The following is a 14,446-nucleotide window of genomic DNA, read 5'->3' as shown; positions in this document are numbered from 1 at the left end:
ATTTATTAACTTACATCAGCCCGAGAGTCATACCCACTAAAAGACACTTGATTTATTTGCACTACTATTATGTAACTTAACGAGAACCAAGAGTTACAAGAGATATAATCAGAAACCATATCAAAAACTCTTCTTCCGCAATAAATTGCCAAAATAATTTACCAAGTCAGTTTAAGAACCTGAAAAATAACCCAGAATCAACAGGCAGTATGAGCCAGGTCGCCTGGTCAAGTTTCAAGAAACGAACATAAAGGTAACAGTTCGAGTAAATCTTCTATCCTATGCAATGCCAAAACATTCTTTAACATCGAGTCCTGAACTCAATGAGCATTCATCATCCGTGGATATTTTTCACTTGGAATGTCGATTATGGAATATGAGCATATTTACAAACTTAAGCTGCTTGCAACTATCAAGAATGTCCTAGATGAAGAAACTGAGATTATTAGGAAGTTTTTAGGAGTTTGTTGCTATGTAGTCGACCAAGTCACCACAAGGCCTCAGATGCAAAGTTTCGTTACTCCCAAAATGAAGTAATGAATAAGCTTGTCTCATTCATACACAGAAACATCTCCGTTCCAACTGCATGATCCAATTATGTTAGGTAATATAGGATGGAAAGCAACATCTATACAAGCCTGCTCATATGCCTTGATCTTTCTCTCAAGCTCAGATGATCTACAGTTGTAAAAGTAGATAGAACCATCCGAAGAGCCTGAAACAAGCTTCTCACCATCCAAGCTAAAACTGCACTTGATTGGGAACCCAGATACGCCATGGCTTTCATATCTCTTAGACTTGTCTAGCCTGAAAGGAGGAGTTGAAGAGAAAATTGCAATGTAGTTCCCATTCGACTGTGCAACAAAATAAGGATCAAATGGATGGTGCCTAACACAGGGACAAGTATAAGCTTCCACATAAACCTGGTACAGAAGAAAAACAATGAGCAAGTGAGAGGAAAAGATCAGAAAATCAGAATTGTTACTTGCTATCCTAGTTCGACAAATGTTCACAATCGTATATAAAATTTTGTCTGCAACAATTCCCTAGTTTGTATGAACAAGTAATACAGTAGAATCTTTTTGCAGTCATAATATTGGGATCGAACTAATTTTATTACTATGAGGAGGTTATAATTTAATAGAGGTGTAGTTACAAAAATTATTGTTTTGACTCAATTATCCTTGGTGAGGTCAAGTATGCACTACATTAATTATTATTTAATGGGGAATACAGTGTATCAAATACAATGTATAAACATTGATAAAAGAGACAAACATAGTTTCAAAGAACTAGTTCATGTACCTATGGTGTGATGGGAATATGAAAAATCATCATAAAAGTCTAAATGTTTGCAGTCTCTTTAATGGTTTTCTCTCAATATAAATTCTTTAAATACCGTATATTGTAACAAAGAAAAGTATTTTATTTCATCTTAAACATATAATGTAACATCGCATGTATTTGTTTGCAAATATATAGATAATTATTACAATGTAGAGACAAAATATTTAAGACGGGATCCAAAATGATTATAACTTATTACAAATGTGAGTATATTTTTATTTACAATTGGCCCAAATTGGAATCAGAATTTTTTATGACTACATGGAGGTTATTCTTATATAGAGCATCGCTATAGAGAGGTTTTACTTATAGATATCCAAATATACTATAGACAGTAATTCTAGTTAATCCAACACTCCAAATGTCAAAAGTTTTACCATTGTCAAACAGCTAAGGCAGAGCTAATAAAATATCGATTCATGCACATTGAATATAAATTCTGACACATGAAACACAAATTATTCAGTCATCAATTTCCACATCACACATGAAAGAATAAACAAATCAATTTTCTCAGTCATGTATGTAATGAGGCTAAGACTTTAGGAAAAAGATAAATGTTTCAGGAGGAGAAACTTAAAAAAAGACACTGCAAACAAATGCCAACTGGGACAGTTAAGTTTTGCTAGGTTTTGTTATTTCCCCAAAAAACTGATTGTGCATGTATCATTGTTCTGAGAAATAATTTTGTGAAGGTGACATTGGATCTATAGAAAATAGAATAAGCATATTAACATCCAGCCTCAAATAAATGCCATGACTTTTTGTGGTTTGGATTGACTAACATATACAGTTGATTACACTATGATATGCAAATAAACAGGACTTATTTATTCGAGTCATTGCTAGAAGTCATTCTTATATTTTGTACAAAATAAGCAATGCCACTACTTACACATGTGCGTGACAATTGACAGGCTATGGCTGTCTAATTTATTCAAGCTTGTAGCTAACAATGCAAACTAGAAACTGATCATGCATTGAAACTCCATTAATTACTTTTGTCTATCCAGAAGAACGTGAACAAAGGGTGAAATTAAAAAAACTGAGAAGTTGCAAACAGCACAGAGTCCTACTGGGCAATCATATTAATGGGAATGCAGGGAAGATCTCCTTGATTCTCTACTGATCAAGATCTCATTTAACCCATTATTTGTCTACAAAATTAGCTCCCTGGTTAATTCATCACTTTAAGCTAGAATTTGATCAATGTTCAGGGATTTTGTAAGCACAAAAATAATTTTTCTAACATATTTATGGGTTTGAATGAGTGTTACTCAGATAAAAAAAGGAAAATGAAACCTTCATGAAGAGAGTGGGAGTTAAGAGACATAATCAAAATAAAGCTTTTAGTGACGTAGACATATAGGAAGGAGTCAACTACCTGTTTGGACAAAGGAACCTCTCGCGAGACATCCCAAACAACAATGGAATTCTCACTCATATTGGATCCAGATACATCACTAGAAGAGACAAATTGCTTTCCATTAATGGTAAATTCAACGTCGAGAATTGGACCCAGGCTTTGAATGTATTCATGTGCCACCTTGCCGGTTCTGATATCCCACAATCTGAGTGCGCCCTTTGATCCCCCAGAAAGGAAGAGGTTGGAGTTTTCTGGATGGAACTTTACTACTCTAACGGCCAGTTCCTCCCTGAAACTCTGTGTCTCTATCCCCTTTTCAACATCAACTAATCTTGATGAGCAGTCATAGCCACAAGAAAGCACAAATAGCCCTTGCTGCGACCACTTTACATCGTTCACAGCTGCACTATGGAAGTTAAGCACACGTGCTAACTTCTGGTCTCTGCTCCAAACATTCCATATGCAGATTGATTGATCCATCCCAGCAGAAGCAAGAAGATGAGCTGCAGACTAACTCTAATGAACAGATCAATAAGGCCAACAATATAATCAATAAAAACAGTTTTTTATGAATACTCAAAGTTAGTGGAGGGAGGGGGAAGGGGAAAATATAATTTCAATTAGAAGAAAAGATACAATTTTTTAGGTGAAAATAATGAATGATTTAGTACGGAATAGACAACATGTTGTCAATAATGAGACCCTACCATGAGTTGGCGACCAATTTATAGAATTGACAGCCTTGGTATGGTGACAAAGAGCTGTTGACAGCCTTCCAGGTATTTTGCTTCGTCGTACATGGCTCTTTGGTAGATGTCTCAATAAAGACAAAATATCTTGTCGTAGATATGCATCTGAAATACTTCCCAGGACTGAAAAACAAGATGAAATATAACAGTGAAGAGACACTTTATCAGTCAAATAAGAATCAGTGGAAATACAAGCAAACATAATAGAAATGTGTTGGCACAAGCACCAATCAACTGCATATTACTACACCAATTCAAGTCTTTAAAAGGGCAGATCCAGATATAGTACAAACTCGAAAACACACTCCTACATTCGAGCCCCAGATTTAATCTTTACATCAAACAGTGGATCCACATAATTTAATATGCATTTGCTTACATATATGCAATAATATTTCCTAGTCAATGTAATCTAATATTCTAATAAACAAAGCACATGTTGATTAAGTTTGAAAACAATGCCGATCAACTCCAGTTAAGTAGTCTCCTTCATTATAACATCCCATCCTCATCCTGTGTTTCTGCTTAATCTTGAACCCACAACAGCCAAAGTATTTGGTAAGCAGCTACTTTTATTTGGAAGTTAGTGTTTACTAACCCCGTACCAATTTATACGTGACAGCTAATGATTTCATTATTCAGCAATTGTGGATTAAAAATGACAAAACTTCAATACAACACGTCTACTACATAAATTCATGATTAAATTAATAATTATTAATAAGGTTAGCTAAGCATATACCCAAAAATTTGCCCTATTAGATAAGATATCATATGCCCTTTGATAATTAATCTCATTATACCATCTGAATAATCATACCTAAATCATCAACACAGTTCTTAACAAGCTTCACTACAGTCATCCAACTTTAAAAACATACATATTTGTAATTTCAGAAACAATTGCTTGTAGAAGTTTGCAACTTTAGAAAGCACTTCTACTCAAAACTGCTTCTCACAAAAAGCACTCCCAAACATGCATCCATCCGCACAACATTTACACAAGGCATTTCAATTTGTGACTCTTATAAAGAAAGAAAAGCAAATGGGTTTAAATAATATTACCTTGTGCAGCGGCAACAACGGCACTCGGGTCAGGTTTCGGGTCGGTAGCGGCGGGAATACCGGGGCCTAAGAGTGCTCGCTCTCTCTTTGACATGTATCTGCCGGCTACTGAAGCTTCGGTTCGAAGACCAGAGTGCTGTTGATTCGAGCGGTGAAGAGGGTGGGGCTTTGTTTGGGGATACGGGTAGTCGGGTCTAGGCCGCTTTGAAGGAGGTGAAAATATGGACCGTAATTCGGGTTCGTGTTTCGATGCCGGCTCGGGTTCATCGTCTGAGGTATTGGAGTATGCGTTGCAGAGAAGATCCATTGCGCGAAAAGTGGGGGAACTTTTCTGGTATCGGTGTGAGAAATTTAACAAATACTGAGGGTGATTTTGTCATTTTATCTTTGAAATAAGACCTAGATGGGCCGGAGTAGTTTCCTTATTTTTGGGCCTCACAAGATAGTTCATGAGTAGGCGGTTTGACCCCTCTAAATTCTTAATGAAACCCCTCCACCTAAATAATCAAAGACAAATTAATGTCTTTTTTTTTAATGAAAATTTAGTTAAATACTTAAATAAATTATTATTTTTTTTTTACACCTACCCTATTTCATAATTTATACTTATATTTTAAATTTTAATTAATTATTTTTTTTTGAGAAACTTTTAAGAACATAGAATAATGGAGATAGAAATTCTGTAACAAAAACAAAATAATTTGAGATTTTAGGATTTTTATGCATTTATGAATAAAAATTTAAAAGAACTACTCTTTTTAAGGTGAAATTTTAATGACAAGATGATTGATTTTAATTAATGAGTTACTATTTTATAGATTAAGTTCGGATACTTTAAAGAATAGAATTCAAAGGAGTGTTGTAAAGATTTTTTGAAGGGTGTTAAAAGCTCCGCTGGTGGCTCGTCTCTGTGGGTCATTTGGCAAGATGGGTCTTCAACTCTATTAACTCAAGCTAAGTATAAGCCACTTAGAATACTTAGAAGGGTCGTATATACGCAAAATTAAATCCCTCGAGGTGGGGCAGCTGGTGGTGGCCTGATCTAAACATTGTCGCTCCAATAAGTAAGTTTTAATTGGTAGGACACGTCACTTCAATGTGCTGAATTGATACTTTCACCCCATAAAAAAAAACTCTCCCCTAAACTTAAAATAACATGAATAATTAAAATTTAATAACGAGTCATTGAGACTGAACCTATTCTACAAGCAAACACAATGGATATAACTAATCAAGCAATAGGTTCAAAAATAAAAGGAAAAAAAAATTCACCAAGTAGTACAAAGTGAAATATTGTTTTTTGTTGTGCACTCACGAATTTATTGAAATATGTCTGGCTTAGCCGCTTAGCTAATGAATTTTTGTTATGGATTGTATGGTGTTCATAATATAATCTAATTTGTTTAATTCACCTTATCTGTAAAAATTTAATCCGTAAAAAATTCGATGGTGGATTAAACATGGATTTACTTCTATAAACCCACAAAAACTCGCGAATATACAAAAAGAATAAAAAAAGTTTATTTAATTAAGAGTAAAACTTATAAATGTGGTGTTACTACTTGCTAATAAGTAAATAAGTTAAAATGTAGTTACGTTAAAACCATATTATATCATATCCAATAATAATGTAAAATAAAAATAATTGAATAATGAAAATAAACAAATATTAAATTGTTCTTTTCGGTGTGTTATATATTTGAAACTTTGAATGTATTATTCTAACTTTTTTATAAATAATTAATTAATTTAAATCTTATTTAATATTGATTTTGATCGATAGTAAAATTATTTTTATATAAGATTTTTTATTTAATTAATTCATAGATTGGACAGAATTAAAAATTTTTTATCCACAAACCAATGTGCAAAATGGTAGATGAATATGGATTGAGTCAAATCAGCATCCGATCTGTAGATGTATAGATTGTATTTGAATTGAATTGAATTGAAAATTTATAATCTGTAAAATCATGTGTCGGATATAAATTAATGTGCAATCTATAAAATTTGATCTGCGAAGACTCCTAATGGACTGTGATCCACTAAACCAATGAATAAAAGTAACTTATTTTTGCAGGTATTGTTTTGTAGGAATGGTCTGAACATAAACATATCAATCATTAGCAGTGAAGAAATAAAATACTAGAAGTAGGTCCATTCAATCTCTTTTCTTCAATTTACACAATCATGAACCCTTTAAAATAGCTCATTACTCTCTATGGCCCTATAGACTATGGTCACCACAAATGCTTTTATGAAATGGTCCTTCAAATATTTATCATAGCCATATAATAGAGGGCATATACCTTTGGATGATGTAGAGATGAAGTCATGCTCTGCACTTGTTGGCCAGATATGTGTCCCACGATGCTTAACTTAAAAAAAATGTTGTATAATTGATTGTAAGTGATTGCCAATTATATATGAATCTTATTTGCCCCATGAGGGCACTAATTTGTCCTTTAAAATTGTGTGGGGGATTTAAAATACTAGTCTTCATACTTGAAATAGACAAGAGAAAAAATAAATGAAAAGATAAATATTTACAATGATATTAGAGATTTCAATAATTTTTTTTAATGGGATACGATATAATTGATATATTTACAATTAGAATTTAATTCAATACTATTACAATACTGCCCAAAGTTTTATCTTTACAAATTGTTCACAAATACATTTCAGAATTAATGTCCACAAATTTCTTATAAATTTAGAATAATAGTAGCTCCTCCACCAACTAGTAAGAAAAAGTAAGCTCCACCCACAAGCTAGTAAGAGAGAAAATAATTTCTAAATATATATATGAATTTATATTTAGAATGAGAAAAGAATCCACTAAGACTCGACCCAAACTCCCAAGTTTAACTTAATATAGTTGAATCAATTTAATTGAGTCCCAACAACTATGTGTTACTATGAATTCCATAACTTGCAAATTACTATTCTATCATCCAACAAACAAAAAATCACATTAACAAGAACTTAAATGCCAGCCTCTCTAAACATTACCCAAATATGATGTACCTTTTGCCTTCTTATTATGGATCAAAATTTTTGATATTATTAACATGAATAGTTCCACTAATCACTATCAATAAAAAATTCGAAAGTTACTGCCAAAAGAAGAATTTTGATTGCATTAATTCTTGAATGAATAGTACTTGTAACCTTATAATAAAGCTAGAGGACAAAGAAGATAAATTATAATTCACCGACCCAAAAGAAAAAAATATATTGATTTACAAAAGCATAAGAGGACAAGCAACAGAACAGGTTTCAACTGAAGTCTTCAAATATTGTAAGATTATAACAAAGGTTTGTGATAATGTGGGTCCACTTGAAGACTAAAGGAATGTTTCATCAAAGAGGGTCAAGAATCAAGATCACACCCTCTTAAGTCAACCCCACCAAGGGTCTTGGTTGAAGATTAATTTGGTGACAGGACACATGCCCACTAGTCAATTTGTTTATTCACTCATCATCCTATTGAAAATTTTAAAGATGATAGAACCTCTCTTTTGAATTTCTTTTTTAATGGTTGAAATTTGATAATACAATATTTAAATCAAAGATTTCAATGCAAAGTCAATGACAAGAGAGATGGTCTTTTTAGACACAACACCGAAAGCCTTCAATTCAACCAACAATAATACATATAAATTTACGAAAGAATATTGTTAAGATGATTTTACAACTGATTTAATTTACAAATAAATTTTACTAATAATAGCCAAGGGAGAGGAACTTTTGAGCTTAATTAGGTGATGATGTTGGAGGGAGGGAGGGAGTTGGTGAGGATAGCAAGAATTTGGACAAGTTTCCAAGATTAGAATTAATTCCACATATTAATTTGGTTGGTAAAGTAAGTTTTAGACTTGCATTTCTATATTAAATTATCATCTTGTTGAGAATGTAAAGCAACTTAAATGTATTATATTGCCACTAAACCATTTGTAGATCTTACTAGAACAAGAAACTATGGATATAGGCTCTATTTTAAAAGTCATGTATATGTAATGGTTAAATTATTTTGAGTTTTTAATTAAACATTTCTATCCATAATACATTATCCCACTAGGGAGAGCCAACTTTCAGAAAGCAAATTATATAAATATCTTTTGGCTCTTGTAACACAAAGTGGAAATCTTTGTTGGTTTTGTAGGAAGAGTGTACAAAATAAGAGTGGATTGTAGAATGGCTACAAATTAATTAGTTGGCAGAGAAATACAGCATAAAAAAATGAATATACATGTGAAAAGATTTCTTAAAAAAGTTGATGAAATGGAAATATCATTCAGTTTAATATAAATTCTCTTTCTTAATTGCTGAGAAGAAGAGAAAATCCTTCTTAGTTCTTAGCCAGCCAACCCTTCCTAAGCCTGACGTGATTTTTTAATTTTCTAATTTTTTTATATACTTATTTTGACTTATTACCCTCACTCATTGAGAAGAGCAATTTGTTTTTGCTTTAATTACCTTTAAGTGGTAGGGTTCCCGTTTGTTTTTATTTGGTCCTTATGTATTATTTTTATAGGCATTTTAGGGTTACGGGGGGGTTTGCCCTATCTCCCAATTGTGCTTTCTTGGATCACACTGATCAATCACCTACCAAACATTGCTTTTGTTTCCCAAAATAAAGTACTTTTTGAGTTTGGGTATTTATAATCAGTGGTGAAACTGGTGACGTTTGTTTTTTTATCTGAAATCTGAATAGACTTGAATTAGTCTGAATTATGAATAAATCTGAATGTTTGAATCTGAATAATATGTTTGTTTTTTCGTCTGAATCTCGGAAAATAAATATTAAGTTGTTTGTTTTTTTCAACTGAAAAAGCTGAAAATATGTACTTTTACATTTGTATCCTTATTAAATTTGAATATCAAATAAATAATATATTAAATACCACAATATTTTAACATTTATAAGTAAAACTATATTCAAGTGAATACATAATTGTTTTAGAATTTTAATATATAAAATACCATAAATTTCAAATTTTATCGTATATAATATAAGAAAGAAAAAACATAGATATTTTTATGTGGGCTAAATGTCCATGGGTGAGTTTTGGGATAAATATGAAAAATAAATTATAAAACATGGATATTTTTTACATTAGTAAGTAATTGACTTAATTCAAATTTCTCCATTAAGTAAAAAGCCAAAAAAATTAGCTTATTTTATTAAGTCAAAATTATCTAAAAAGTCTCATTAAGTTATAAAAACAAACACCTCTAATTAACTTAATTAATTAAGTTAAGTCACTTTAAGTCATTAAGTTAAAAGACAAACGACACCTAAGAATTTATTTTAATCCAAGTTAAATTAAAATACTCTTTCAATAAATATTATCGATTAAGACTAATACGAACATTTCTTAAAGTTTGATATGAACATTACTAATTTTATTGTGATTACAAAAAAAAAAAAAAACATGCTAAAGGCCAGTATTAACATTACTTATTTTATAACGGTTTATAATAAAATTTCTTGAAATTTACCTTAGCTTTGCCTATGTTTATTACTACTCCAAAGTTTCATTATAAGAGATCATTTGAGGTTGTTTGTAGGAGATTTTATTTTAGTTATCAATTATTATATATACACAATAAAAAATATTTTATATGCATATTTATAAATGTGTCAATAAATTTCATTCAACATTATCTTCAATTAAGTCATTTATATTCTCACAGTAGTTTAACAATAAAATACATACAACTGCTTTTTAAAACTCACAACACTATTAAAAATAAATTTGACCTAATTTTCAACTAATCTATTTACGGCTAATTATTTTAACAGCACAGTTATAAAAAAATATTTTAAAAATTACAGCATTACCAAATTGACCCTAAGTATAGTTGTTTAGGTTTGAGATTTCACTTTCATGTGACTTATGTTTTTGCACTGTGCTTGGTAGACTTTGAACTATATGTTATTATTAATCTGTGAATTTAGACTTCCATTTAATTTAGTCTAACTAAAAGAATAAAAAAGTATGGCAAGACCTAAGACATGAAACAAAGAAAGTTAAAAATGAAAGATGAATTGACTTTTGAATAATGAAAGCTCAGTAAGTTAAAAGTAAAACTAAAAACCCACCAATCTAGACCGTCCAAATTGCTTCACGTTGGTTGATGACTCTAGGAGTATATCATAGTCAACAGAAAAGTAAACCAGTTGACAACATTTAATTATAAAATTGTTAACAGCTAGGATAATTGATTGACTTAGCAAAACATGATATTCCAATTCAGAATTGCATGATTTTTGACAACAATAAATAACTATCACATCAATCTAAGTTTTAGATATTTTTAATTTAATCGCACCAGTAATTAAGTTAATCTAAGATTGATTTTTGGTACGTATTTTGATAGGTACCTATTGACTATTGTTCTAACCAAAGTCATCATGTATGGGTGTGTATATATATATATAATATAATATAATATTATGATTGTGGCGTGTACGCGGTGCGTGTTTTACTTTGAGTACTAATGAGTTTGACCTAATTAAAATTTAAAAATTAGGACATACGAAGATTTTAGAAGCACTTTGTGAGACTGAAAAATTCTATAAACATGGGCCATGAAAGTAAGGCGTGTTTGGCTGCTGAAATTGTTGCTTTTGTTTCTTGAGCTTTGGTCAGAAGCGCTTTCACAATCTTAGTCACTCTCGTGAAGCTAGCTAGCTGCTTGGCCTTTTCATTTTTCTCATTTTGTTTTCCTTTTCATGAGGAACAAAGAGATCAGACAAAATCTCGTGTCAAGAAATTCAAGTAGGGTTCTGGTTTTTGTCACGTTAGTATGCACATGACCAATTGACCACAATCTTAATTACACTATTGTTACATAATCGTCTTTTATATATAATCCCTAGCTAGAAATAAAGGAATTCTAACAATTATAATTAATATATTAGGACTATTAATAATTTTCAAATGACAGGATGTTCATCTTCATCGATCGGCTAATAAACTAAGAAACTAATTAATGTTGTACTAATTATTTATAAAGCTAATTCTTATTCCCAAGCGTTTTGGTTGATGGAGAGGAATGTGAACGAGAAAAACTCAAAATTGGAATCTTGTGCAGTATCATTGACAATGACAAGCACTGCTGCTGCGTGAGGCGACAATTGATATTTTGCCGGCAGCAGACCTTTAGAAAGACATGGGGGGCACATGCAAATGCGATGAAGAACCCACTTGGAAGTTTGAAGATCCAAATTCAAATGATTCATTTGGGCAAGTTGTAAGATGGAGAGATTCAACCCAGGTTGCGAATGTGATGAAAATCAATTGGATTGCTTGTTCTTTCTACATAAACCGTTCACTTGCCCAACCACCTCCATTACCCACAAAAGAAAGAAATGAAACAATTAATTAACAACTACTTGTTATTTGCTAGTAAAATACAATCAACAAGACAACAACTTTTTAGTTGAATTTATCGGTACATGCTCTCCTTATTTTTATAATAGAGAATTCGAGTCTCTTTATTTATGTAATTATAAGAACTTATTTAGTTGATTCTCTGAATTAGATTTTAATATTGGGAAAGTAGTATTGGTATTGTGATGCTATGCCTTTGTTTTTATTATACAAATATATGATACATTCATGTAAGTTTATAATCCACAACTGTAAGTGTCTATTAAACATTTTAGAGATGTATATTTTAAGACTTCGAGTACCAAATAGAAATATCAAACACACCTTGAATTAAAAAAATATTCAATAATCGATAAATTATGTCACAATTATTAGAAATTTGAAATGGAGAAGAAAATGAAGGGGGTACGTGTAAAAATGGGTTGGGGTGCAAATGATTAGGAAATTAGAAGAATATCATAAAAGAAAGCACGAAGAAGAAGAAGAACGAACGATAAGGCGGCAAGCAAAAAGAGAGGGGGTCGCCTTCGCTTTCAGGGCTCTGACTCTGAGGCAAGTGTAGGGCTTGCGGGACCCATGTGTCGTCGCACGCGAGCGTGCACGCCGCGTGGACCCCACCCGTTGACTTTGATCCAAAAGTCTTACCCTTCTAAGCATGACGTCATCCAGTCTCTGCCGCCTCGACCTCAACTCAACTAACCTAGTCAATTTCCATTTCCCCACCTTTATTTATTTATTTATTATTATTATTATTTTATTTTTGTGGTCAATTCTTAATTTTAATTTAATCTTTCTTCTTTTCCATTTTTTTCCTTAAAAAATTGTTACCTTAATTAAATTTTCTTATTTTTGGATACTCAACTGATAATTTTTATTTGCATTTGCCTTTTTTGGCTAATGGGTGGTATACACTTATGATGATACATGCATGTAAACTCCTAACAATTTTCTACTAAAAATAGGTGAAACATGAGTTTTAAATTATAAATATTTTGCAACGTGTTTGTTATAATTTATTTCAAAGTTAAGGTTTATCTTTTTTCTACCAAAAAAAATCATAATCTAATTTTTTTACTATTGGGAGTTATAACTTCAATTGTTTTGTGTATCTTTTTTTTATTTTAATTCTTATTCATCTCAACTCGAGCTTTGAAAATAATTTATCTCTATGTATTAAAGAGAGAAACACAAGTCTGCATAAGATGATTAGATCGATTAAAGATGCTTTGTATTCATGATTAGATGGATTAAAGATGCTTTGTATTCAATCACATAGGAAACCGCATCAAATAAGTTCAATATGGACGTACCTTATCCTGAATTACAGATTTAATCAAACTTACATTATGCATAACAAATCCTTTTTGACTTTATTAAGAAATGTTGTGAAAAATATAAACTGCCTTAATTAGAAAATGTTGAATTTCACCACCTAGATTGAATAAAAATCGAGTCATCCACCAACAATTCTTTTTTCATATGGTTAATAATAAATTGTAGCCTTACCGGGCACGGATATTGCTCTAATTTAAACCACAATTTATGCGATCTTTAACAACAAAATTTTTACACTTCTTATCATGCTCAATTTCTTGTCGACCACCTTATTGTAGATTTAATAAAAATGATAGTGGATAGATGTTGGAATAATTCAGAATCAGGAATGAATATGTTTTTCCTTTTCAAATTTTTAAAGTGAGTTTTGAATTCGAGGTAATTTTATTTATAGTAGGTCAATTAATTGCTCTTGACGTTTAAGCAAAATCTATAAAAGGTTCTTGTATTTGAGCTATAGCTTGCCTTGCATGAAATTTCCTTGAAGCAGTAATTAGTATATGATTTGTGGGTCTTTAAATTCAGTTAACAGTTTTGGAATATATATGTAGTAGGAAATTAATAATCATTAGTGTTGTTTGTCTAACACTTGTCTTTTAGAAATTCCCTCTGTTATTATTAATTATATATGAAAAAAAGAGATAAATATATGATGAATTATATTTTTCAACTACAATAAGAATCTACTGAAATTAGTACTATGAAAATCTAGCCCAGATAAGATTTATTAGATTTACTTCTAACTCTTTGAAAGAAAGAGTTCGAATGAGTTGGATCTACTTTAAATATTTGAAAGAAAGAGATTCTTAAAAATTTAGGTTAGAACTACTTACAACTCGTTTAAATATTTAAAAAAAAAATCAACCTTTTAATGCATATACAAGTACTTGAACCCTAGTTCAAGAATGAGTGAGAAAGTGTAACTACTAGACTAAGTAATAATTTGCTTGAGTCTCATTATAATTAATTTGTGAAAAGTAAAAATATTATTCAAAATTTAATCAAAATTTGAATGATGAAACAAAATATTGTTTCTTACAAGCTTATGGGAAATTCTGGCCTATGATTGGCCAAAATGGGCTCCATGTGCCTTGGTGGCCAATTTTTGGCATTACCTTACTAGGCAAAAGTTGTGCCAATTCGACCATATTACTTTCTCTCGTTCATATTATATTATA

The 14,446-nt window shown here is 31.2% G+C and overlaps 1 protein-coding gene across 1 annotated transcript; it reads right to left on the bottom strand.

Annotated features, from left to right (window-relative positions):
* Positions 1-105: 105 nt before the first annotated feature.
* Positions 106-4,880, bottom strand: LOC102619979 (uncharacterized). Its single transcript, XM_006475191.4, has 4 exons — positions 4,528-4,880; positions 3,421-3,585; positions 2,732-3,216; positions 106-923 (listed from the first exon to the last, which is right to left on the bottom strand). The coding sequence occupies exons 1-4, from the start codon at positions 4,832-4,834 to the stop codon at positions 552-554; spliced, it is 1,329 nt and encodes a 442-aa protein (XP_006475254.1). The 5' UTR covers positions 4,835-4,880; the 3' UTR covers positions 106-551.
* Between the last annotated feature and the right edge of the window lie 9,566 nt (positions 4,881-14,446).

Source organism: Citrus sinensis, chromosome 9 (assembly GCF_022201045.2).
Source record: "Citrus sinensis cultivar Valencia sweet orange chromosome 9, DVS_A1.0, whole genome shotgun sequence".
NCBI lineage: Eukaryota > Viridiplantae > Streptophyta > Magnoliopsida > Sapindales > Rutaceae > Citrus > Citrus sinensis.
Note: the sequence above shows the minus strand (reverse complement) of the source record. Positions and strands in the feature narration are given on the sequence as shown.